This window comes from Nanorana parkeri, unplaced genomic scaffold (genome assembly GCF_000935625.1).
Source record: "Nanorana parkeri isolate BGI_ZX_2015 unplaced genomic scaffold, ASM93562v1 scaffold874, whole genome shotgun sequence".
NCBI lineage: Eukaryota > Metazoa > Chordata > Amphibia > Anura > Dicroglossidae > Nanorana > Nanorana parkeri.
Genome location: NW_017307142.1, coordinates 126,069 through 153,950, shown reverse-complemented (window position 1 = coordinate 153,950; position 27,882 = coordinate 126,069). Strand labels below are relative to the sequence as shown.

The 27,882-nt window shown below is 42.2% G+C and overlaps 1 protein-coding gene across 1 annotated transcript in view; it reads left to right on the top strand.

The window, feature by feature from the left end:
- Window positions 1-27,882, top strand: part of LOC108794609 (complement C3-like) — a 66,969-nt gene that overhangs the window by 32,353 nt on the left and 6,734 nt on the right. The window contains exons 19-33 of the mRNA XM_018565689.1: window positions 2,656-2,859; window positions 3,459-3,525; window positions 6,042-6,128; window positions 7,469-7,672; window positions 10,130-10,205; window positions 13,113-13,275; window positions 13,889-13,987; window positions 15,602-15,743; window positions 16,536-16,699; window positions 16,788-16,898; window positions 19,439-19,498; window positions 20,301-20,423; window positions 21,407-21,480; window positions 24,364-24,451; window positions 25,760-25,849. Of these exons, the coding sequence (XP_018421191.1) occupies window positions 2,656-2,859; window positions 3,459-3,525; window positions 6,042-6,128; window positions 7,469-7,672; window positions 10,130-10,205; window positions 13,113-13,275; window positions 13,889-13,987; window positions 15,602-15,743; window positions 16,536-16,699; window positions 16,788-16,898; window positions 19,439-19,498; window positions 20,301-20,423; window positions 21,407-21,480; window positions 24,364-24,451; window positions 25,760-25,849 (1,752 nt within the window). The remainder of the gene's footprint in view (window positions 1-2,655; window positions 2,860-3,458; window positions 3,526-6,041; window positions 6,129-7,468; window positions 7,673-10,129; window positions 10,206-13,112; window positions 13,276-13,888; window positions 13,988-15,601; window positions 15,744-16,535; window positions 16,700-16,787; window positions 16,899-19,438; window positions 19,499-20,300; window positions 20,424-21,406; window positions 21,481-24,363; window positions 24,452-25,759; window positions 25,850-27,882) is intronic.

Sequence of the window (27,882 nt, the reverse complement as noted above, 5' to 3'; positions counted from 1 at the left end):
ATGGAACTTTTTTAAAACAAAACACTGCTTACATTTGAAGTGTTTTTTACTTGCTTAAAAATTCTAACTAGCTTCTCCCCCTATGGAGGAGGGTGTGCAAAGTTATGCTTACTCTAATGAACCCTGTCTGTGCTGTGCTGGAAGATCTTATTATCAGTTCTAAACTAGAAAAACAAGAAAAAGAAAGGACAGCGCCCACTCCTAGTGTAAAAAACGTTTTTTTAAAATAAAATATGAAGTGAAAATAGTCTAACATATAACTACTCACATTTGGATGAACAATTGTTAGAACACATATATCAAGAGGCAACCAGAAGCCTAACAATTGTGAAAGAAGCACGGTACCTCAGTATTACTGAGATGATTCTGGTCTCTCCCTCACTTTGTTCATTTGCTTTCACTTTCAAACTGCTCAGAGTAGCCTGGAATCTGCACAAAGGCCTTCACCAAAGACACATCTAAAAGATAGAAATATATATATATATTTGGTATTCTGAGTGAATGGGAACACATAACAAATATATAGAGGAGATTTTCCTAAATTTGACTGCAAAAGTGGAAATACTTTAAAGTGATATTAAAGGCAAAATGTTTTTTCCCTCCCCCCCATGTAAATGTTAGCACTTACCTTAAATGATGTCTCTTATTCTGGTCTTCCTCTTCTTTCCCCATGTTTTCATGTGTCCCTCCAGCGGTGCGGCGTCACTCCGATCCAGCGCTGACTGCTCTGTTCCTCCGATCCAGCGCTGTCTGAATGCGGGTGCACGCGTCCATAGACTTACCTTGCGTGTCTGCTCGTCTCCCGGCCGAGAATCAGAACTGCGCATGCGCCCGCCCCAAGATCCTTTGCGGCCGTACAAGCAGTTCCTGATTCTCGGCGCGGGAGCGAGCAGCGATAACAAGGTAAGTTTAAAATGATTTCAAGCGTTTTTTGTTTTTTTTTACACTTCTTGCCTATATCTAGTGCTTGCTAGCAGTAGATATAAGCAAAAAAAAAAACGGAGGGTTTAGAACCCCTTTAAGGTCAAAACAAAGGGGAGAAAATGGTGTGAATTCAAATGGTTCTAGATTATTTAAGAACTGTGCTCAATGAAGTACTGAGTAGGTGTGGAGGGTGTGGAGTCTGATTCACCAGGGACCCCCTCATGGAAGTGATGGGCTTCACTGCTGCTGACCGCAAGTAGCGACCCCATCATGCTCTAGTGCCTTGGACCAGGAATCAAGTAATGAAGGGCACAGGTCACCAGATAACAGTCCCAAGGTCAGTGCAGCAGATACAAATACCAGGAATTAGCCAAATGTCAACCAAGGTTTAGCCAATCAAGAAAAACTGTAAAGAGAGCTTTTTTGGCTCTCAAGGGAATGAAGAAACTTGATTGAAGAAAAACTATTTTTTTAAAAAGGTGAAAATATTTGTTGCTTTTCTCTGAGGAGAAAATACATATCTTCTTCTATGATGCTAGTAAGGAACTGAAGTGGGAGAGGTTATACTCTTTTCGTTTTTTTTGTTGCCAATGTTCAATTCTCCTGTAGGTGGTTGCATAACCCTTACATCTCAGAATTGATCAGATCCCAGCCTTGGAAGTTTGTGGGAGGAAGACTGCCTGTTCCATTGGTATCAGTGGAAGTAAGAATGCATGGTTCACACTATCTGCAGTCCCTGACATTTTTCGGCAACTGAACAGAGCCAGTCACTATTACGGCACTTAGAAAACAATTATTTTCTATGTGCCCCGTTTCCACCACAACACGGGTGTGACATGCATTTTTTTTGCAGCACATTAGACCCCACAGCAGGTCACCGTAACGCAGTACAATGCGCTGCTGTGCAGGGACCTGAATGGAGTTTACACTTGGGTATGGCTGGACACGCATTTCGTGTAATGCATAAAGGAGAACTATGAGGTGAGTGAAAATCACTCATGCTCATAGTTCGAGCCAAGGTGTGACAATGAAACTGTCACACGTCAGCTCAATAGATCGGAACATCAGCAAACACATACCGTCGCTCACTCACTTCTCGATTATCTCCCTGCAGAGAGCCGTGACTGTCAGTCACCGCTCCCCACCGCGATTCCCACCTCCTCGCTCCGATCCTCCAGCACTGACTGGAGGAACGGACAGGGGAGGGGGCGGGTACAGCTGGCGATGCCTCTAGATAGGTAGAGCCAGCTGTCATTCACGCAGCTGGGTGGATCTCGACAGCATTGTAGGGATCCGTCCCGGCTGCGGCGGTCTCAGTATACCGCGAGCTGTAGTTTGCAATATACTGAGGTTTGGGTGACGGGAGGACGCTAGTTCATGTCCTCCCATGATCCTTAAGAGAACTATGGGGAAAAACACTTACTCCATAGTTCTCTTTTAAATCTTGCTTGTCATAAAGCTGCACAGAAACTCTCCAGAAAAGGTTAAAAAATAAATTTGGTTATTTATATCTCAACTATGGTTCTATGTTCTATGTTTTTGTTCTGAAAAGTGTTTTTGTTCTAAATACAAAAAAAAAAGAATCTCTGAGCTACTTGCTAATTTTAAACCTTTTGCCCCCTGTATTCAAAGATATTTTTGATGAGACATATTAGGAAATCATACTGTGTATAGTCTATTGATATTATCTATTTTCAGGTTATTATACCAGTTTATGTTACTTTATTGCAGGTCAAAGTGGAACTCTTCTACAGTCCTGAGTTGTGCAGTCTGTCAACCCAAAAGAAAAAGTTTCAACAGGAATTGCACATTTCCCCTTCCTCTTCTGTGGCTGTTCCATTTATCATTGTGCCACTCTCTGTTGGTCTTCATGACATAGAAGTGAAGGCCACTGGGGAGCTTCAAGTTTTCATCAAGAAGAAGTTGAAGGTCGTGGTAAGTATTGTATTTTTCTATGGTGTTTTACGGTCTAGTTATGTGTGTACACCTAAAGGGAGTGTATAATGGCTTTGTCCGTATCTTTTTCCTTTTTAATAATACATTGGTCAGAACTATATTTGTATGTCCTTTATTTTTTACAGAGTGCTTGAAAGAGACTGTCCTACCACCCACTGATACCTACTGATACTTACTTTCTCCACTCTGTTCCTCCATCGGAGCTGAGGGTCATAGGAAATATGCCAGGTGGTGTCAGAACTTACACAGGCTTAAAGACATTGTCTTCTTCCTTAAGTTGCAGTGTCCAGGCCTAGTGACTAGCTGCCCAAGCTTGTAATTACCTGAGAGGTAATTACATGCGCCTCCATACCAGATATTTGCAATTCTTCTGACAAAGCAGCAGAGTGGTTGGGAGTGTGGGAAAGGTAATTATACATTCGTCACGGTGGACTAGAGACACTCTGTCACTTTGTCCATTCATGCAGGACCTCTCTTGCTGGCCCACCCCCTACCCATGTATCTTTATGGTCTTGACCCACTACAGTCTCTTTAACCTACTATCAAGAAAAAAATGTATTTCTGTACACCTTTTTCAGCCAGAAGGAATGCGTCTTACCCAAGCCCTGATGTCTGTGACTCTTGAACCAGAAAGAAAAGGAAAAGGTCTGTATACTCATATGTTGAACATCTTCAGGCATAGATAAGCCTACACACCACCATAGATACCCTGTTTTTTGCCTCATCAGCTACATTGTTTCTATAATTTACAAATGATTCCTAGGCTAAAGAGCAACTCCATGCACGATGCTAAATACAAGGTTGATTAGGAATATATTTACCATTTTACAAGCCAAAGTATATGTCATTTTGGCCAGCTATTCCTATGACACATCTAAACATCAGTAACACCACTCTACTACTTTCTGCTTTAGCATTTCTGCCCCCAGGTCAGCCCCTGTTTATAAGGCAGAGGCAATGATAATGATGCATTGTACAGTGAGGAGGCTGGAGGCAGAGAGTTGACACGGAAAGCTAAACTATTGAACTAGGAAGATGAATTGAATAATCAGGAACTCTGTGTGTCACCTATCTGGCTGTGCTGTATGGAAAAAACAAGTCTGGTTGTCTGGAATACACACAGAGTACTTTAGCTCCTGAAAGATCAAGGTTCTAGGTATATCTTGGTTTTCTAAGGCAGGTGAGCTGAGAAGGTTCTTCTGTAAACTTGTCACGATCTAGCAAGTGGTACCGGTTAGGATCACAGCTGCGGAACTGTTATGGATTAGGGCTAAGGGATTGGATCAGATAGACGGTTCTCTAATACACCAAGTGCGATGGGGAACCGTTCCACATCATGTATCCCAGCCCAATAGAAGCAAGGCTTAGAACCAGGGTTCCACTATGTGGTCCGTCAGCCACTCTATCAGTTTGCCTAACAATATGCGGGACGTGATAGGAATGTGGTTTCCTACTGGTATCAACAAGGTATAGTAACTACTGGGTACACAGCCGCAATTATGTCTTAGCAACAGCGGTGAACACTCAGTAGCTCTATTGCCTCAGCAGTTAGCTGTTGGAAACAGTGGGGACACGGTTCCTCAAGATCTCTTAGTAATCATAGTAAGCATACTCAGGCATCTATGTTTTGCACAGTAGTTCTCCACATCAGTTTAGCAATCACTGTAGTTTGACAGTACAAACAGTTCTAGTATCCCAGCAGTATGAAATAGGCTAGTATTAATCCTCAATGAATTGATCAATCCTAGTAAGCAGATTCAGCATGTATGAATTAAGCAGCAGTTTTCAACCACAGCAATTGAACAATCCTTAGTAAGCAGACTCAGCATATATGTACTGCACAGCAGTACTCCATATAACTTTAGCAATCACTTATAGCTGGGCAGTTCTTAGGCAGAGAGAGTGCCCTTGTACTTGCGGTTGGGGTGCTAGTGGTGAGGAGACTGTTCCGTCCTGCAGGGCTGAGTGGTGTGCTGGTGAGGAGGAGAGGTGTCCCTCAGGACTTCCACGGCTGTGCGAGATAGCAGAGGCCAGCAGGGTTCAGTGGAATGTGCGGAGACAACGCTCGACGTTCCACATTGACAGAACGCCGAGTGTGTGTCTCCGCAGCGGTTATAAGGGGAAGCGACCCTGACAAAACTCCTCACTCAGCCAGTCACCCATCTTTCTTGTGCGAGATAGTTGCAGTTTCTTCCTCAAGGTGAAACATTTCATCTTCCATCAACTTCAGGAGACTTCCCAAGAGGGGAGAATCATGGACCATCCAAATCTAGCCATGGGGAATAAGAGACAACCTACAGGTGTAGGAGAACCCGATGTAATGGTATTTTTTTTTTCATTAGTCCTCGGCAGTGGACCACTCCCATGCCATTTGTTTGACAATTCCTTGACTATTATCCTTGAAAATGGCCAAACTTGATTTAAGGACCCCCCCTTCTTTCACAAATTTGAATAGGCTTTGGATTAACATGCACAATTTCCACATTTTTTATTAGTTCGGCAAACGTCCCGCAAATAAAACCCAGGCACATTCAGCTCATTACTTGCCAACACCTGTACAACCTAGCTGACTTCTGTTTTTAATGAAGAATGATGGAGTGCTTGTGACATATTCCACTCCACCCTATCACTTTAGCACTTGCCAAATATAAGAGTATTGGAGTATTTATCAAAGGTTCACTGGGCAATTTTCCTACTGAAGATGGCCTTAAAGTTTTCCCCGAAGATTCAACAGTACTTGCCTATCATTTTCTGCCACCATTCAAGTGTTTAAAGTACAGTAGAAATTATTCTCCTATTTGTGGTCAAATCTTTGGGTGAATGTTTGTATCTATCTGTCTAAATAACTAGAAAGTCCTTCAATCTGTGACTTGGAATTCGCTTTCCATGGTGCTAAAACATATATACACAGTTTCAGCACTAGGAGAATGGACTGTATTTTTAAAAAATGTAAAAAAAAATATTTAACCGTGTGTCACCCCCTCCCGGAACAAATCAGCTCAGCACATCAGACATGCAAACTGGTATCCCCAAAGCAAGGGAGCTGTGAGTGTGCTGCTTCCCTGCTCTGTTGAAACTAGTCCACATTCCCTTCAGCGTAATGACAATATTTGATCTTTATTTTCGGTATTTTGCAAATGGCTCTTATTTTAATTTTACAGATGGGTTACAGATTGAAAACATTCCATTTCTGAATGAAACCAACATCGTTCCCAGGATGGATGATGACACAATTATCACCATTCAAGGTGAAGAAGAATTAGTCAGTCTTCTTTATATATCAGATAATACATTCCCATCCCAGTCTTGGCTATAGTTGTGGCGCCATAATGGCATGGCAAAGATTCTGCAATTTCTTGCTATATGGCTTTTATAATCATGTAAAGCTATTTTATAACTAGATGGTTTATGGCTGATGCCTTTAGCCAATCCCCAGAATAACTAATTATTTACAGACACAGCATGTGCATGGTGCTGATTTGGTGAACTCATGACTCAGAGGAGGGACATCCCCCTTGCTAATGCATGCAGAGTAGCAGTGGTTGCTGAAATGATGAGCCTGTTAGTACCAGGCAAAGAAAAAGGCACCACTGGGCAAAGATGTCTCCTTCCAGAGGAAGCCTTTATTGTCCTGGCAATGATGTAATCAAGGGGAGCAGTACAGGACATGGAGCCTGCAAGTTAAGTCTCACTGAACACCAATGCAGGGTGGGGCATTTCCCACTGACACTGGGACAACATTCTTCCCACTGGCATAGAAGCACCATTCCTTCCATGGACACAAATACACCATTGCTCTTACTGAAACAGGGACACTATTCTTTTCAATGACATAGGGGCACAATTCCTATAACTGACACCGGGACAACAATTCCCCCAATTATACGGGAGCACCATTCCCCCCATTGACACAGGGGCATTTCTTACTGCCACTGACACAGTGGCATTTTTTTACTTTTACAGAGGAAGATAATATTTTTTGCTTTTGCTAAAGCAGAGTCATCTTACTCCAATTGACCACTCATGCAGGAAGATTTTTCTCTCCCACTGACCACTGATCTAAGGTCATTTTTTTATTTGCTCTAAATACTGGTGCTGGGACATTTTGAACTCACAATGACCACCAACATAGGGAAATTTTTACTCCCACTAACCTCTTTTGCCAGGGCATTTTTTTATTTTGACTAACCACAGTCCAGGTCCCAAAGAGAGTGACGGACAGTTAATTGGCCCCTTTTTAAAAAGTTTAGCAACCTCTGCTCTACAACATAAATGTAATGGAAGCACACTGTATTAAACGTTTATATGTAAAAAAAAAACAATGAACTTCAGCCCCTGACTTCTTATATGTCTTGGATATTTTCTTGCTATTGTTCTTGACAGTACCTGATAGTTTTGTGTGCTTCTGCTCCTCCTGTTACATTTTCTCTCAAAATGGGCACATCAGGTATGCAGTTCCCACCAATATAGTCCTTAAGAGATAGAAAAGAATGTCAGCATGTTTAATTCTCCAGGATATACCAAACATTGGAATTTTCCCTGTATGTGTAGAATGGTCTAACATCTGCTATAATATTTCTTCAAACAGGGAACCTGATCAGTCAAATGGTGGAAGATGCAATTAATGGAGCCAATCCAAACCATTTCATCATAATGCCAGCTGGCAGTGGAGAACAAAATATGATGAACATGTCTCCCGGAGTGATTGCAACACATTATCTGGACGCCACCAATCAGTGGGAGAGGATAGGATTGGATCGCAGAGCTCAAGCTTTACACTTTATCAACAGAGGTGAGAAAAACAGAGGGAAGAAAGAGGAGGACTATACAATCTGTTCTTTCTTGTCCATTAAGGGACTCAGAAAATATTAAAACTAAACTTTACATTTATCTAGCCATTTTTTTTAATCTTCAATCAAGATTCATCTTCAATGTTTGCGGCTGGTGGTTTTATCCACTGACTCGCGACACCCTGGTGTGGTTGTCCTCAGCCTGGCACACTGGACTGGAAAATTGCAGGGTCAGCCTGGAAGTGACCTGTGGGTACTGGGCTCCATGTGGGTGCTTTCCAGACTCAGTTCTTGCTAAATGAATGTCAGTTCTCCTGACTTTGGAGCTACAGGACATGTTGCCCATGCTGTGGTCAGATTGAGCTGCCAAACCCCTGTTCAGTCCTCCACCGTTTGATTGACAGTGTCAGAAGCCACGTGTTCTGCCCAGTAGGATAGGCTTTCTATGGAGTTCCTTGAATGATTTCAATGAAAGCCCCAAAGCATCTTCTGCATGCTCCACTGCATACCTTCACACTGTGGTAGAGGACAGTGATGAGTGATCACGTGATCGCAGAAAAAAAACAACCTAAAAAAGGTATCTGCCTATTTTTTATATATAAAAGTGGCACTAAATGGTTAGTTGCAGAGTGCTTTCCAGGTCCAAAGCCACTGACAGTGCCTCTGTGATTGCCCTGTCTCTGAAAACACACTTAGTGAGTAGGCCATTTAGGCAAAGGAATCAAGAGTTCCCTCATTTTTATTGGTCACTGGGTGCCATTACCTGTTTTCCACTGCCTTTGCCTTTGCAATTGAAGGGCTCTCTTCAGCAGATTGGCACTGCCCTTTCCTCTGGAGGGTGGCTACTTTTGTTCCCCATGGTCCCTGTGTGTGTTATAAAGTAGTGAGCGCTCCAAACTCACTCCTGTGATGGACTACAATCTCACGTTTAGTCAACTAATTTGTATTAAAATTGTAGTCTATTACAGGAGTCAGCTTAGAGTGGTGGCTACTTTACAACACACACAGGGACCATGGGGAACAAAGTATCCCCCCTCCAGAAGGAAGGACAGTGTCAGCACCAATTCAGAGATTATTTGAGGCTCTACAGCCGAGTGATACACAAATAAGATACATTTTTGCTAATAGTTAAAGGGTTTCTAAACCCTCACTGGTTTTTGCATACATCTACTGCTAGCAAGCAGTAGATATATGCAAAACAATAAAGAAAAAAAAAAGCTTTTTCAAAGGGTTAATACTTACCTGTGTCTCTGCAGCACGCTCCCATCCGAACACCCGAACATTTCTCGGGTGGCCGCAAAGGATCTTGGGACAGGCGCATGCGCAGTTCAGATGTTCGGCCGGGAGACGAGGAGAGACACAAGGTAAGTCTATGGAGCAGCGTGCACCCGCACAGACTCAGTGGGACATGAGAGAAGAGGAGGACAGAGGAGTCAGCGCTGGATCAGAGACCAGTACCAGCGCTGGAGGGACTCCTGTAAACTACAGGAAAGAAGAAGATGATCGGATTAAGAGGCATCATTTAAGGTCAGTTCTTACATTATAAAAACAATAAGTGATCAGCACCAGTAAATAAATGCAAATGAGAGCTACTAGGCACTCAAGATGAATAAAACATATCGAAAACATATATGACAATCATGTGCCGAGCTAAATAAATATATACAATTCAGTGAAATATGTGATATAACGATAAGATATATGAGTATATGCTTTAAAAATATATACAGAAGAGCATATCAAAACATACATTTTTTTTAACAGAATGATAAAAACAAAGTCCAATGTGCAACAATTAAAATTGTGCAAATAAATGCAGGGGATAATCCACCACTGGATAGATTCAAACTTCCAAGTAAACAGTTGCCACAGAATCCTGACAGACCTTCACCTCCACCCGGTGAATGCAAAAATTGGAACAGTGCTTACCTGGGGAGATAGACACACAGAACTAGGTCTCAAAGCGCGTTTCCCTTCTTAATAGGGGAGGGAAGCCCGTATAAATGAAGACCAGATAACCTCCTCAGCTCGCAAATAACATCATCATTTCAAAGGGAGACAAAATATAAAGAGGACATAGTGAGTATCATCCAGAAAAATGCAATTTATTAAATAAAAGCAGGTACTCACAATGTCACAGGTGATAAAAGGCATAAAACAAACATCCAATGGACACCACAGTACAAATCTATGGGTGCAATGGGACTCGTGTCCGTCCGGCTCAGCTGAGAAGAGTGACGTCAAATGCTCAGCCCTACGTACGTTACGTCTTTGCGTGACTTCGTCAGGAGGCCGTGTGGAGGGGGGGAGGGGGGGGGGCACTTTTGTCCTTACTGCCACTTTAAGGTACTTGAATATATGTTTAAGGTTTAACTCCTGAGTTTAGTGTCACTTTAATTCTTGTATCATTGGATGGCACGGTCAAAGGCCATATCATAAACATTTTTTTCCATTCACAGGTTACAATCAACAACTCACATATAGAAAAGAAGACCACTCCTACTCGATGAGTGTATTTCTTCCATCCAGTACATGGTAAGAAACATTTCTAGGGAATCAACTAAAAGAACAAAAAAATGCAAACTAAATTAGTTATCCTGATGTTGATAAATGTAAAGTGGATCAGAGACCAGTACCACTTTGGGGTTAAAAATAGGCAAGCGGAATACACATTAATGGGAACTCCACTAGAGAAGTCAGAAATGAAAAAAAGATCTGGGGGTCATTGTAGACCACAGATTGAGTAATAGCTTGCAATGCCAGGCTGCGGTAAACAAAGCGAGCTGAGTACTGTCTTGTATTAAAAAAGGAATGTACTGTAGGGACAAGTCTATAATTTTGCCACTTTATAGATCACAAGTTTGGCCTCATCTGGAGTATCCGGTCCAGTTTTGGTCACCAGTCCACAGAAAGGATGTCCTTGAGCTGGAGAGAGTCCAGGGAAGGGCAACAAAACAAATTGAGGGGATGGAGGACCAGAGCTATGAGACAAGTCTACTAAATCTAAACATGTTTACGCTAAAAGTGAGGCGATTAAGGGGGGACATGATTTTGATGTATAAGATAAGATGTTCAATGGTGATAGCAACATCAGCAATAAACTTTTTACTATAAACTCCATAACAAGGACTAGAGGCCACCACCTAAAACTGGTGGAGAAAAAAATTTAACCACAAGGGGTGTAGGGGCTTCTTCTCAGTTAGAGCGGTTAGGGTCTGGAACTCGCTGCCACAAGCAGTGGTATCAGCTGAGAGTGTTGAATCATTCAAAAAGCATTTGGACAACTCCCTCAGAAACCGTAACATATATAGAAACAAGAACACACAGGGACTCGTACACACACATACACATGCAGAATCACATACATACACGCAATAGGTTGAACTTAATGGACCTGTGTCTTTATTCAACCTCAAATACTATGTAACTATGTTATAGAAACTTAGTGAGTGAATCAGTTTGAAAAACAGATGAACATATTTATTTTTCTCAACATATATTCATGCATATGTGTCCAGTTTGAAGAAAATTGTACTATTCATGAACTACAGTTACCTGGATTTCTAAAATGAGTCATTTTTCACAAAAGAGTAAAATGTAAAAATGTTCAGGGGAATCAAAAGTGATGAATCAGCAATACTCCTGATATGATCATCCCTAATAAAATGTAACTGTAGTTGTCGGCAGTGGAGCTCTCCCGGTACTACATGCCTCTATATCATAATTTGAAGGAAGTGGAAAAGGGAATGTGCCCATTATAAGGGATTCCCATTCTACTCTGGATTTTTACTGATTTTATATAATGGAGAATGTTATAGGAAGATGCGGAGCACACAAAAGGTAGGCTGGGCAGAGCTAGGAAATATGGAAAAGAGATCCGTTTTGAAACATCTGAGGCATAAAAAGCCAGGGTTTGATTTAGGCGGTATTGTGGTGGGTACTAATCCTCACAGCATTCCTGCAAGGGCAAGCAGATATCCCCTCCCCCCATGATTCTTAGGGCGATAGCTGTCTATCTTTCACCAACAGAGTTCTTGCAGTGATTGTTAGAGACTTTAATGGCAAAAGAAGTAAAGACCTTGTATTTCTAAGCCAAGGATCTCATCACTGGAGTTCCATAGAGAATGTTCTTTAAGAAAGAGCCCTCCAATATCTAATCAAATACACCATATGGCCAAAGCTGTGTGAATGCCCCTCCAAATCATTGAGTTGAGGTGTTTCGAGTGAAGGGTATTGGTAATGCCACAGCATACAAATACATTTTAGACAACTTGTAGATCTGCTAAGTGGTGGTCAGTGTTTTTTCTATTTTAGTTTTGCATAGCTTAGGGTAGTGCTAACAACCCCATGGGCAGCGCTGGTGCTGCCACTTGGCAAACTAGGCAGCCGCCTAGGTTGCATTGCTGCCTAGGGCGCAGCCTCGACCACTCCCATCCCACGGTGCCACCCCCTCTTTTTTAAATTGCAAAAGACAATAGCAGGCTAGCTATTGCACCCACCCACTGAGCAGAGGAGCGATGCTAAGAAACAGCTTTCTCTCTCAGGTCCGCTCCTCTGCTTAGTTGCTGGTGTTTCAATAGCCAGTCTGCTATTGGCTATATTGGCTATTTAAATTGAAAATAGCCAATAGCAGTCTGGCTATTGTCCTGGCTGCTTACATCCATCTATCGCCTGTGGAAGCCAGCCCACAGGAGAATGGGGTCGCACGCATGGGGGGCGGGGGGCATTGGGGGCTGGGGCGATGGAGGGGCGCTGGGGGGTGCAAGTAGCTGGTCTTGCCTAGGGTGCAAAATAGTCTAGCACCGGCCCTGCCCGTCGGGTGAATTTTGCCATCTGTGCCTGTCCCCATTGGAAGACTTACCGTCTTATGCTGGTGATGACGCCCTCAATTTTATTAGGTCACCAGGACAAATGGAGAGGTGAAGATCTCCGTGGGGGCACAGAGAGCAATAAAAACTTGACAGGAGCTAAGCCTTCTAAATAAACAAAAATATTTTTGCCTTTACATACACTTTAAGGCCGACATGTTGAAATATATTCCTTAATAGCCACAAAGTAAAGAAATCCCCTTTATGTGCACTAAATGCCTGTGCAAACTCAGTTTTTACCCAACAGCCCCCATCCGCTACAGGCTGCCCTCAGAAAACTGCAGGGGGGAAGAGACAAGGCCAGTCACCATGCACAAAGGGAGACAGCAGCAGTGACTGGTCTTTATTACAGGGAGCTCCTGCACAGAGGCAAAGTTACACACTGAATTGCTGCACAGATCTGGAAGAAATACACACAACATGCAAAGATTCTATATTATACATTCCTCTTGTGCTTGGACACAATTTGCTAATCTCGGAGTTCATCTTTATGGAAGCACTGAACTCCACTTACAATATTCATGAGTTTTATTTAGTTTCTGGTTTATTGAATAATGTATTTTTTCTCTCTCAGGTTGACGGCCTATGTTGTAAAGTTGTTTGCAATGGCTTATCCCTTACTAAATATTGACAAGGATACACTGTGTAATTTAGTGGCATGGCTGATTAGTAAAGAAGACCAGACGAAACCTGGGAAATTCGATGAGACCCATTGGGTCTATTACCCAGATATATCAGTATGTATTAAAAAAAACAACACATGGGCCACCATGCTAAAAGTGACCAGTTCAGGCCAATGTAGGTGGAGTGGCATAGTGGTTAGCATTTTTGCCTTGCAGCAGTGGGGGTTTGTGGTTTGAATCCTGCCCAGGTCTTCATCTTCTCTTCTGTGCTTGCGTGGGTTTCCTCCCACACTCCAAAGACATGATGCAACGTTAATTAGCCCTTATATGTATGCATAGGAGATAGGGACCTTAGATTGTAAGCTTTGAGGACAGGAACTCCTGTGAATATGCTGTGTAAGTTGCAGGTGCTGTATAAATACATGAAATAAATAAATGTGGTTTAAAGAGAGCCTATGGTTAGGTCTGTGCAGGAAAAAGTAACTAGTTCATAGGAAGGATCTCTAGAACCCTCTTTCTGCCATTACAATGGTCTTGGAAGAAATTCAAGGAGCATTCTATGTGAGTTCCGTCAAAAGTAAGAATAAGAAACATTCTATGTGCTGATACACATATAAAATTTTAGAACTTACTAACTTTACTAACATTTCATATGCTAATACTATACAATTCACGCAACAGTGAGCAAAGAGCAGCCATGTAATTGCTTCATTTATGTGGCACACAGGGTGGTCTCAGGACCTCATCTGAGCCAGATGCTGTACTTACCGCCTTTGTCCTCATTGCTTTGTTGGAGAGTCAGAGCATTTGCCAACCAAAAGTCAAGGTGAGTTAATGAATCAAGAGAAAAAGATGATATTTGTGTTAGGTCTGCCAAATCGGGAGGGGAGGGGTGCTTTAGTTAGGGTTACTTAAACTGCAAGATACATTTGTCATATTGATTTGCATTAAAAATCTTGTTTTTATGTGTAGTTTAAACACTTTTGAACATTTGGGGCAGCCATATTTGGCCATGACTTGTATAGGCACTGTAACAATAATAAGGTCCAATATGAGTATGGAGAATAGGGTAGTAGTGCTGAATGCAGTGCCACCCCCATTCTCCTAATTTCACAAGTCAGTAACAATAGGATTAGAGTTAAATCTACAGTCTGTGAGTTGGAGGTGACCACTTTAGGAGACCACAGACAAGACTGAAACAAGACAAAGCAAGTCACCATGAATTCGATTAAAACATTCCAAATACAGTATCTTTGACAGGACACAGGCTCAGTGGCATTAAACCCCAGTAAGTCCTCTAAGCCAGAGCCAATAGCTGATGGTCATAAAATAGTGTAGCAGCAATACACATTGGTAAGTTTGGCTTTTACTTGACTTGAAACTGCACTTTAATACATATTCAGTGTTCAAATCTATTCGTATTTCTTATCTGGTAGTTTAATCGAGATATCGTTATAAAACAGGGCTACACTAATGAATAAGAGAATAACAATCAGCTGGATACCAAACATGTCTTTGCTATAATGTACTGCACACAAATTGTTTACATTAAATGTCCTAATATCTGCACCCAATTTATATTACATTTTGTCTTTATTGAATTGTGGTTTCATTCTGTTCATTATTATGTTGTCTGTCAGATTGCAAAACCATATCATCTAGAAAGATTGGCATTAAGGGAATGTCCACTTAAGTATAATACATCACTTCAGCACTCCCACCTCACACCCGTTAAATGTTTTGATTGGCTGGGGGGTTGGCTCAGTGATGCCCTCTAGAGCAGGGGAGGGCAACTCCAGCCCTCCAGCAGCTCTTTAACTACAAATACAAATATGCCTTTGTGAGATATGCCTGTAACTGTCAGTCTTGCAATGCCTCATGGGAAATTTTGTTCCTCAATAGCTCGAGGGCAGGAGTTGCACACTCCTGCTCTAGAGGGTCAAGAAAAAGCTGCTGCTATTGGCAGTTATCACTTACCACTGACATTATGAAAGGGTCATTAATGTGAGCCAATGATCCTAATACATCAGATTGGACCTACTTTGCAGCAGATTGGACTCTGCTGAAACCAAAAACGATGCACATTTTGCTAAGTACCTTTCTCTTTTCATCCCATATATTTTACTGGAGCTTATTGTCTATTTCTTCAGCAATGGGGGGAAGGATCAGCTGTAGGGAGATCACAGGCAGTACTTGTGACTAGCACTTTACCCTTTGTTTGCTTTTTTGGGCACGGCTTTCACAGTTCAGTTCCTCTTTAAAGTTCTTATTGGTGATAAAATGTTTAGGTTGTCCATTTAGTACTGGTAGCCTCTTCTGTACAAGTATCACCTCATTAATGTAATTCATGTAACTGCAATGACAAGGCACCTTTCTAGTTTATGCTGTATTATAACTCCGGACTATGTGACAATTGTTCCTTCTGTATTATGAGCTACAGACCTCCATCAGCAATGCCAGCAATTTCCTTCTAGAGCAATATCCAAATCTGCGGAAGCCTTACTCCATTGCCGTGACCTCCTATGCACTTGCTTTAGATGGCAAACTAAATGACACCAAGATATTGATGAATGCCGCTTCAGGTATCAACATATCCATAATATTAGCATTTGCCATTGAAAATGAACTTGAAAATAAGGTGCTTTCCTGGCTTGTCTCCTCCCCCCTGAGTGCCGGTCCGTGTTCCCTCCTCTGTGTCGGCAGAGGCAGTGGATGTCGGAGGGGACACAAGCCGGTGCCCAGTGGGGAGGAGAGAAGCTGTCAAGAGGCTGAGCGGGGCGGTGCTGGAGGAGAGCTCGGCCTCCTGTGACAGGCGGGAGGGCGCAGAGCAGTCAGGATGGAGAGCGGAGAACAAACACATAGCAATCCGTACTGATCATGGAGTGTTTGTAAATAACTGAGAACATAGTAAGCTTACTGTGTCCCCAGTTAGGAATGAACATGAAGTGCTTTACATCACTTCTTGTTCATTCATGATTGTGGGCATAGTAATTGATATTATCTCCTCAATTTATGAATGGACAAGAGCACTCAGCATAGAGGCTTCCTGTTCATTCGTAACAGGGGCTGCAGAAAAGTAATTTTGGACTCTGTGTTCTCAATGTCTTTTTCTATTTTAAAAGGGAAATATCAGTGGTCTGTTTAGACCCCTGATATTTCCCCGGAGCCCCTGACAGTAAAGATAATAGTAATAATAATAACAACAATAATGAAAAACAAAAAATAATTTACATTTTTTTTAAAAGGTTGAAAAAAAGTAATTTTCGGTTTCGGCCTGACAATTTTTTAAAATTTTGTTTTGGTTTTAGACTAAAAATGTAATTTCAGTGCGTCCCTAGTGGAGAAACCTAAAGTGTTGGTAATCTCTCTTTTAGATATGACTCATTGGCATGAGAGAGGCTCAAGGATGCTTTCACTGGAAGCCACAGCTTATGGTCTTCTCACCCTCTCACGCATGAAAAATTTTTATGAAACGGGTGCTATTGCACGCTGGCTAATAGAGCACAGATACCATGGGGAAGTGCAGGCATCCACACAGGTGAGTTCAGGGAAAAAGATCATCCTAAGCATGCTAATAATTATGTTGCTCAAAATTGTCATAGCGAAACTCCTCTGAATCATTGCAGTACATGTCTAGGCCAACCTGCCGATCATCGGTACAGAAGGAGAGGGAATGGGGAGAAGGAGTCATTATTGAGCTATTGAGCTTTGTAAACAAAAATGTTTTACAGCAGGAGGTAAGAAGAACATGTGAAAAAGAAGCCGAAAGATTCACCGTGTGGCTGGATATACAAAAAATTAAATACGCTTAGCTAATATTTCATACAGAGTTGAAACTTAAATGTTAACTATATTTTCTAAGCCATGGCCCCAATATATACTGTGTGTGTGTGTGTATACATACTATCCTTTTCAGGAGCTTAGTGTGGAAGGGCCATGGGGCGGTTGCTCTAGGCACTAAATTTTTAGGTGCGCTGTGGCAGAGCCATTCAGTGCTGGGTCCAACAGAGTGCCGCTGGGTGGAATAGTGCTGTGCAGAGTGGCTGCAGGGAGTAGGACAACCCATTCCTCCATAAACAGTGTGTGCATTGGAAATGTATTCCCCGAAAGTATGGCAGCTCGGACAGCAGCAGTGAGGAAGACTGGGATAGGGAAGAGAGGCTGGTGGAGGTGAAGTAGCCGCCCCTGCACTCCGCCTACCTGGGTCTAATGAGCTCTTCTAGACTGTCAGCCACCCAGCCTTCCTATCTGCCTCTTCTAGCTCCACCATTAAATGGGAGAAGAGGCTCATCTGATCTCCTGAGGAGGTGACCCTGGAGGGGGGTAGGGAAGTGGGGGTGGAAGAGGAACAGGAATTAGGAGGATGGGAAAAGGGAGTTACTGATCAGAGAGGAGGTTGTAGATAGTAGAGGGGGGGTACTGATCAGAGAGGAGTTTGTAGATAGTAGAGGGGGGTACTGATCAGTAGGAAGGTTGCAGATGGTAGACGGAGGTACTGATCAGATGATCAGAGAGAAAGTGGGGGATGTTAGAGAGGGGTACTCATCAGAGATCAGGTGGGGGATGGAAGGAGGGGGATACTGATTTAGAACTAAGTCACATAACACCCAATAGCCAAAACATACCATCTGATTAGTGAGAGAACAGTCACGTGTTCAATTTAGTTTAGTTTTGAATAAAATTTGGACGGATCCAAATTTTCGCTAAAGGACCATTCAGATTCATTCACATTCACATTTACATGTCTAGTAAAAAATGACCCCTTTTCATGCCCCCTGTCCCCAAACACTTGTCTACAGTCTAAGTTCACTGCTGCTGACTCCAGGACGATCAGCGCTGCTTCCTTGAACTCTGAGGTTAGGGAAGCAACAGGCTGCTGCAGTTGTCTGTTATGTTTCTGTGAGGATAGAGGAGGGATCAGGAATGAAGCCCCAAAAACACATCAGCCATTTGCTGTTTTTTACACACACCAAAATCAAGCCTCAGGCATTCGGAGGGGTTCTATTGTGACTAGACAAGCTCTATTGTCTGTTTAAGGTGTGAGTACTGAATACGGAAATGGACATCTCTATAGAACTACCTGAGAGGAATAAACCAATAACATTCCGCATCAATAACCAGAATGCATTGATGACACGCACTGAACAGGTGAGCTTGGAGTGTCTGTGAAGGAATGCGGTGATTAAGAAAATGTTTTTGGAACCAAGTCCATCTTAACAATATATGGGTGACCGTGGAATGTGGGGGATGGTTATTGCACTATATGTTGCAGCCCATCATTCTTAGACTAATTTTAAAAAATGTCTGTTTGTTCATTATGGTGGTTTCAACAATTTTTGCCAACATTTGCCCACTTCTGTTCTAAAATTAAGTTTCCAAAGGCCAAAACGTACAGATCTCCAAATATCTAATGGTGATTGTGCTAACAGATGACCAAAGAAGCCAGCCAGAGTTAACTGCTTTGACCTGTTGCATGTGGTAATTTTCTAGAACTGGTCTCTGCTGCCCTCTGTCCTTGTGAAGATCGGGGTCTAGTGTACACTATCCAGACTTTCCATCGGCTCTTTAACCATGCTAGACATCTTTTGTCTTTGTGTCCTCCTGTCAGGGATGGTACAATCATCAATTTTCATGTAACACAATAGCAATTGTAGTTTAATAACTTACGCACAGGTCCTTTTGATTGATGTTCCTGGGTCACAGATAGCAGCAGATACCACGAAAGATAATGTTCAAAGGGACCTTATGTTACAAGCAGCAGGATGTGCTGATTATCTTTGTTTTTGTTTTTTAATTTGCAACTAATAAGGGTATCTCAGTGATATCTTGGAGTAGAAAATCCCAGTAGAATTCTCCCAGTAGAATGGGTGTTCTACTGGGAGAAGTATTCTTTGTTTGCCCTAGAATGGACATGGCATTGTTAGATCACGTTTGCTTTATTTGGGACGACAGACAGGCAAAGTGTCAGGGCCAGTAAGATAAACATCAGAAACAAAAAATAAATTATGCAACATGGTCTACCCACTTATAAGTCCACAACCCCACAATAGCTTCAGAGCTACCACCATTCCACTTGGATTGCTTTGGTAGAACAACTAGGTGGTGTCACTGTACAGAATGCAAAGCAACTGGTGGGCTTTATTGCTGTTTGACTCTCAAACATTCTAAATCTACTAAAAACAAACTTGCCAATTTTGAGAGCTAAAAACGGATACACTAATGAGTAGTGTGTTCTAAGTTATGCTTTTCAATATTCAACCATATATTTCTTCTTTAGATAAAAACTAACAGACCATTTGTGGTGAAGGCCAAGGGAACAGGACAAGCCACCCTGACAGTAAGTTTTTTTTCATGATTACACTGCAACCACCAGAACAGTCATTTGAAATGCTGACTTGAAAAACTGTAATTTCAACAGTTTGCTCAACTGGTAGACATTTTCAAAGATGGCTGCGGAGCTCTGCAACCTGTTCTTAGTATTTTACAGGCAGTCCCCGAGTTACATACATCTGACTTACATACGACTCCTACTTACAAACGGAGGCTATTACTGTACAGCAGGGGTAATTGTAATGCTTCAACCAGGAGTGCCCACCTTTTTGGGTCTGGTTCGTAGTACTCTACGTACATTACAGGAAGTTGGCTCTTGTTAGACGTGCAGACAAGGGGTGCCCGCATCTTCTTCCGGGTCACTGTGAGGTTTTTACTGCTGCCTGCATCCTCAGTAGAAAGATTTAATCTCACTTCCTGTCCTTGAGGCAACAGGAAGTGAGGGGAATCTACCTCTAGGAAGGGAAATTCACTCCTGTAAGAGTTAGCATGGAAAAAAGGTGTCTCCACTGAAGCTTTATCACCAATCCTTGTATCCACGACAACCCAAAATTTTCAAAATCCAGTTGTGACAGTGACAGAAAGTGAGGTGAATTCTTCTGAACAGGACACACACAGCAGAACAAACTTTACAGGAGGTTAACCCTTCCTTAAAAAATTTTTTGGCTGGAGTTACACTTCACCTGGAGCTGTATCAGGACTTTTGTTTGTGGATGGGGATTTTGGGCGTGGCCTTCTTGGCATCCTGGTTCAACAATAAGCTGACAATTATTTTCCAAAGCCCGTTTGCCTTTCATTCTCTATTGAAGGCCATTGTGCAAGGGGTCGCTCATGTTGTTCGCCCTGTGACTCTGTGGGACCTCAATTTAGAAGGGCAGAAGCCACCCCTTGATGAAGTCAGAGAGATTCTCTTGACCCCACTCACTCCCAAGGTTGCCTTTCCCCTACGCCATTACTAATGCCAGGCATATTTCTGAGTTACGAGCCTTAAAGTGTAAAGCACTTTTTTAGTAGTACTAAGACCTAAGGCCTCCCCTCTTTATAAAGTGTTCTGTGTCTTCCACCTCTGATATGTGGGCCAAGAAGAAAAAAAAGAAGAAAACAAACAGTTTGATGCTCCGTGATTGCTGCATCAGCACTCTGCCTGTTAATGTACACCGCCAAATGCACTGCTTACTGTCATGAATGGGTTCTTACAGTGTGTATTATTCCTAATAAGTGAATTAGTACAGTCCTAATGCTTCCCTATCAGCTTATATTTTTAACCCACTGCAAGCCATAAATATTTGGTCAAAATTCCTTAATGCAATTTCACTGTGTTACACATATTCGTTTCTGTCTCAGACAAATATTATTATTATTATACAGGATTTATATCGCGCCAACAGTTTTCACAGCACTTTACAATATAAGGAAGACATTACAATTACCATATAATTCAAGACATGATGGTAAGGAGGGCCCTGCCCATGAGGGCTTACAATCTAAAAGGGAGGGGCCAGTGATACATAAGGAGGTAGCTGTGTGGGGATGAATTGTTTGAGAATGTGATGGTTCAGTGGTTAGGTTGAGGTGGGATAGGCTTCCCTGAAGAGATGAGTCTTTAGGGATCGCCTAAAGGCAGTCAAGGTGGGAGATAGACGCCAAGTTGGGGTAAAGAGTTCCAGAGGATGGGAGAGACTCTAGAGAAGTCTTGGAGGCGAGTATGGGAGGAGATGACAAGGAAGCTGGAAAGCAGGAGGTCTTGGGAGGAGTGGAGGGGACGGTTAGGGTGAAATTGTTGTTCAGTTATGTGAACAGCTCGTGTCTGTTGACTGGAGCATGAAAGTAGAGTTAAAGGACAAGTCCACTGTGAACTGATATTTCAGCTACTTTACCCTCTGTAGTGTTCCCCCCAGCTCTTTTTTTGTCCCAGGGCAAAAACTTGCTTGCCCCTTCTCAAGCTCAGGTGGCCTCCTTTATGAGTCTGGACCATGGCAGAGAGGTTAAGTACAGTGATCAGTGTATAGTGTGCATTGAGGCATGTTGTGTTTTTGTTTTGACAGCCCACTTAATTTACATGTACAAAAAGAGGCAGCACCCTGACCCTCTGATATTGTCACCACTCCACCTACTCCCAGGATGCAATGCTCAACCCTGAGGATTCAACCCTGAGAACCCTGAGGATTCAAATATTAGGCATGAACACTGTTGGGTGGTGGAAGGGAGCAGGTCATAAACCCTCTGTAAGCTCAGGCACTCACCCTTACTCAGTGTTTAGATTCTTTTGCAGTAGCACTCCAGGCAAGTCTACAAAGAGCTCTTGCTAGCATTGTGCTAAAAAAAAACCAGAAAATTGTAGTACATACTTACTATATTTTTCCTTTCCTGCCCTATCTTCATGTCATAGGGAGCAGTGCTTTTGAGTTCCAATGCCATATTGAAGAGATTCGGAAGACATTTAGATGAAGGTGTTGAAATTACCCTGTCTTGCAGCAGACAGCAGAATAGCTCCTAGCAAAAGAAAGCCATTGCATTGCAAACCTCATCCCTGCTTGCTTGTATCGGTTGTAAAAGTGGTCCATATGCCAAGATCTAGTCCCATGAGGCAGATTGTGAGACAGAAAGACGTGGTAGGTGCAGATGTTACAGATTACAATCATATCCTGAACCGGGATACAATTTCATGGAATTTGATGGGGAAATATACTCCCGAGCCACAGATGTGTCTAAGAGGACCCTCAAAACTTTTTTGTTGGTATCAAATGGCTCTTTCCTAGATTCATCAGCTATTTAAAGTTCTTCAAAGCTCTCTGTGTATTGTCTTGTGTGACTCAAGCTGATATGGTGAATCCCCCAGAAGCCCAATGTTGTCTAATGAAATACTCACAGATATTGTATGTGAAGAGTTTTCACTACTGTCAACAGAGTCTTGAATATGAAAAGGCTTGTGGATCTGTCAGCAGACCAAATAGTAGTCACTGACGTACTGCAAACTGGAGATATATCTGGTGTGACCTTGCCACTTGAATAAAGAGATAAGCATCTGTGAGAACCACCAAAAGCATCAAATCTGCCTTTGACCACTATGATGAACTGATTCAATGCAGAACCTCTTCACCATGATGAAACAATTTAGCATCTTGATATCTAGCACTGGTCTGCTTGCAATAGGTCTATGACCTCCTCTTCTCTGGTGACAAGTGGAACCTTGTCTCCATAAAGACACCTTTGGTCAGTTTTCTGACAAATGTGATTTAGAACCTCTCTTCACAATATCCACAACCCATCAATCCGAAATCCTGTTCACTCAGATCCTGAAAATCAGGAAAGTCTGCCCGAGGGGAAAAGCTGGGTGGGCAAGACCTCAGAGCTATTGTTCTGAAGCTGGGGTAGAGAGGGCTGCTTCTGTTTTTCAGACCTCTGTTCTCCACCACTGAGATCTAAGAAACTATTTCCTTGTATGCTCTTGCTTCCCTGACCTAATCTCTTGAATGAAAGGAATGTTGCTTTTTGTCTTGAGATATCAGTCCTGAGTTGCCTCCCATTACTCTTTAGATCTCCTTTTCTAAGGTCTTTCTGAACAGAGCATTCCCAGAACAGAGGATAACACATAGGCCCATTTTTGAAGATGTGTCTGCTGTCCAGTACTTCAGCCGTAAAGCCCTCTTCTGTGATCAATTGTATCATAAAGGGAAATGAAGCCCTGACCATATCGACCACCCCCTTTGTCACAAAGGCAGATGTCAAATTCGATTAGCCCAATGGTTTTATAATAGCCATTCTGTCTATCTTGGACTCCAGTGCCTCTTGAACATTTTCAGTTCATTTATTCAAGGCCCTAGATACTGATGTTAGTGTACAGATGGTCTGCAGTGCTATAGATTAGATATGTGCGATTCGTTTTATTTCAAATCAAAATTCATATGACTTTTCCGTAATATTGATCACCTCCGAATTTCCGAATGTGTCTGAATCCGAATTTCTGTTTCCGAATTTCAGATACCATCCGAATTTCGTTCAAAAACAAAGTTGAATCGGACATGTGACTTTTCTGGCCAATCAGATGTGTTTTTCTGTTTAATGCATCCGAATGGGTCTGAATCCGAATTTTCGTTTTGCATTCGGGGGCTCCCGAATGCCATTCGGGTCTGGGAGCCTCAGGTTTAGTTGTATGTATATATGGGTCACAATGTTGCCGCTATGAATATTTGTTCGTATTATAGAATACTACTTATATATACATAATACTAAAACTGATGCTCCAAGACCCGAATGGAGTCCGAGTTTCCGAATAGCATTCGAGAGCTCCTGCTTGCCATTCGGGTCTGGAAGCCTCAGCTTTAATACGGCTCCCAGACCCATATTGCTTTCTGGAGCTTCCGAATGGTATCTGAATCCCGAAATAACAAAATATCCGAACCGAATTTTACCACAGCTTACATATCTGGTATAGATCTTTTTCATGTTGGCATCAATACACCACGCCTAAAAGGCCACGGTGTTGTCCAGAGGCAGAGTGACATATCATGCCATGCTCTGAAGAAATGCATCTACAGTAAGGGGAGACTTCCGCAAAGATGAATCCTCTGAATGAAATGGGTAAAGCTTCATGAATATATTTTGGAGGGCAGGCCTATTTTCCACATTTTGTGATTTCTTCTCAAACAACTCTGTCATCAAGGGGAATGAGGGTGTCACTTTTCCCATGTCCTCAATAAAGACATTGCATTTACAAAATGTATCCTGGCAGTTTTAAAAATGTAATGTGGCAATGGGGTGAGCAGAATGGAGTTCTGCTTTTACCAACTTATATGATTTTAGGATAAATGTCAGATATATTCTGTTTAAACTTGATATATTAAACCACTGACTTTAATTTACTGTATCCAGATTCCTCAAGTCCTATGATGCCTCCATGTCAATCCTGGATGTTTCCATGTTGACAGGATTCTTACCAGATGTTGACGGGCTTAATAAGGTGAGGAAGAATTTTGGTCCTGGTGCTGTAGACCTATTAGGCTTTGACAGCACGCAAGATCCTCCTTTAAACTACTTAGGTCCTTCCACTGCTAGAAAAATGTGATATGAATAAATAGATTATAGGGAAGGGGCGGGAAAAGATATCAAACCCTCTATGGTGCTACCACCCCAAGTCTTGTCAAGGGGATGTTTGCTCCATAGTACCCCTCTCCTCTAGTAGTGCAGTGGGCAGAGAACTCCTATGAAAAATGAATTCCTAGACAGACGGGGGGAACAAAGTTGGAAAATTAAAGGGCAATTAAGGGCAAAACTTTTTCGTTTTAGCATGGAAAAGGATTAGAAAACCTTTCGTTTTTTTTATTGCAATTTGTGTCACCGTTATGGAGATTCACCTTCTCTATTTGTCCTGGTGACCATTATCGCTGAAAATGAAAGAAAATCCCAAATTGTGTGATGTTGTCAGAACAGGAATAGAGGAAAAATCTTTCAATGGGGGCATTAGTTTTGGTGACCCTGGCTACCAGGGATTTTCCTCACTTTTTCTCTTACTTTCTGTTGTGGCTGTTGGACAGGAAATGAAGGGAACTCTCCCCAATGGGACACAAATGGCAAAAAAGTGCAGGGTGCTGTGGTGTGTTCCACAAGGGGCAGGATCATGGTGTCCTGCACTAACAGGAAGTGGGTTGAATAACATTCAGTGTCATTCAGTCTATTGGAGAACTGAGGCTGAATCACAAAGCAGGTGAGCCAGCACCGCAGATGAGGTGAGCATTGCAATCAGAGCTGCTTTTTATTTTTACACCTACTGAGGGACTAATGAGAAAAATCCTAAAATGGAGTTTGGCTTTAAAGTGACATTAAACCCTCAGATTTTTTTAACATAAACTAATACTGTAATGTGTGCCTTACTGTAATCCATGGTTGTTTCCCTTCTCTTTCCTGCTCTTCCTTTTAAATCCTCATGTCTTCTCATGCTGGGGGAGAACTTCCCTTTGCAGCTGAGTGCCTGTAGTGCTGGCTCAGGTTGCAAACCTACACACAGACACCATGTATCCATTCCAGAGACAAGGCAGTCTGCTGCCAAACAGAAGTTCTGCCCAGCATGACAACAGATACAGATTTAAAAGGAAGAGCAGCAAAGAGAATTGATTGGATTACAGTAAGGCGCACATTAAAGTATTGTTTCATGTTAAAAAATCTGAGGGTTTAATGTCACTTTAAGTGCCAAAACTAAACAGTAAACTTACATCAGCAGTATACTGCCAGCTTAACTATTTGTTTTATTAATCTTCACCCTAACTTGCAGCTAATGAATGGCGTGGATAGGTATATCTTCCGGTATGAGATCAACAAGGAGGCCACAGATAAAGGAACACTCCTCATCTATCTAGACAAGGTGAGGAATAAGCAATCCACCCCAGTCCTTGAAAATTATCACTGAAAAAAATCTACAGTATATACAGTATATATATATATAATTTTTTTTTTAAAGATTCACATTGTTTTGAAAATTATGGGTGTTATTCACAAAGCTGCCGAAGTCAGCCGAGAGAATAACTGAGCCGAAGTGAGCTGAACAACATTCAGCTATTCACTTCTGGTTTGTGCCTGACTGCGAGTGCACTTCGGTCAGATGAACATGCTCTGCATGTTCGGCTGAGCCAAAAAGCAGAAGGACTTCGACTCAGCCGATCCAACATCTGGATCGGCTGAGGCGAAGCTCCGGCAGCTCACTCGCTGCCGTTCACCCCTATTCTCATAAGGGGCGAACGACAGTAAGTGAATAGCCGAATGCATTCTGCTCGGCTATTCTGCTCGGTATCTCTGTGGTACCGAGCAGAATAGCAAATCAATGAAAAAAGTAAAAAAAGGTTGAAAAAAAGATTTTTAAAATGAATAGTTAAATAAAAAATTAATAAATATATATTTTTAAAAAAAAAATGGGCGGAGCTAGCAGTGACAGCTAGCTCCTCCTACCTGTTTCCTATTGGCCGGCACCTGCTAGAGTCTTGTAGTGGGTCCCTGTCAATGAATAACAATTGGGCAGAGCCGGCCGGCCCCGCCCACTAATGATGTCACGGCCGGCCCCGCCCACTTGTTATTGTTTAATGACAGTTCAGCGGTCCCAGGTCATTTTGGGACACTGATCTGTCATTACAACTGGGCGGAGCTCTACCCAGCTGTCATTTGCAGGCCGGCCGCCCTGCTTCGGCTGACACTTCGGCTCAGTCGAGCCAAAGCAAATGCCTTCGACTGAACTGAAGGGCTCCGGCGGCCGAAGAGAGCCAAAGGATCAGCCGAAGCTACGGCTGGATCCTTCGGGCTCCCTATATGTTTTTAAATGTACAGTATGTTTTAAATCATTTTAAAATAAACCTTTATTAGAAATATAAACAATTATGTACAGGGTATACACAGGTTGAAAACCAAGCTAGGCTTCCTGGTAAGAAAGCCCAGCACTAGCTTTTGCTTTCTGGAATATGGTGTTAATCCACTAGTTAAGATGTTGCCAACTACGCAGGCAGAGGAGGAAGGGGATCCATTCTATGGCTCATTCAAATCTAATCATTCAACAGGTAAACAAACTCCCATGTTTGTATTTTATCTTCATAATTAGCAGTTTGTCTGGAGTGTAGCTTTAAGAATGAATGATTTATCATGATAGGTCAATGGCTATTTCACTTGGCTCTCTGTCTTATTGGATAGGACTCTAAAACTTGGCTGTGTGGATGATGAAGGGAAACAACATTTCATGGGAAAACAGAAATCAATGCCGTAACCTTGCGTGCAGTTTTCTAAAACATTGCTCCATCTCCTGTACACTTTACAGAATGTTGAGTCTGACCAGTGAACCCTCTCAATACCAGTGACACAGAACAGTGTGTATAAGTGAGGCCAGTGATCATTCCAACGAAAGACTAGTCCAATAAAAAGTGTGATCAATGATTCCAAGGTTGGAGCAAGGAAACACCATAAAGCAAGATAATATATATAACACTCCTCCCAAAAATGACCAAGAGAGCTCAGTGAGGATACATATAAGCATACGATCAAGCAGAGTCCTGTGTAGTTTTTAATATATTTTTGTGCATAATGTTATAAAGCATGTTGTAATGTTATCTCTTCACATAGCAATTTGCAGCTTTGATGGTTAATAGTTGTGCAAAGCAATGGGATCCAAACAATTATGACATTAATGGTATACAATGTATATACCTCCTCATTGTGCTCTCGTGGTCGCTCATTGGGGGAGTAGTATTTATTAGCTTTGGTTTCTTTTCGGACAGCCAGCTTTAAGGGTCTATTGTAAGAATAGAAGCTTTATGGTGGATTGCGTTCTACCTAAAGTGTTATTTCTTCTCTATTCAGAGGAACAAATCATTTGGCAGGTGACACAGACAATACAAATGACTTCCAACTCTGTACTTA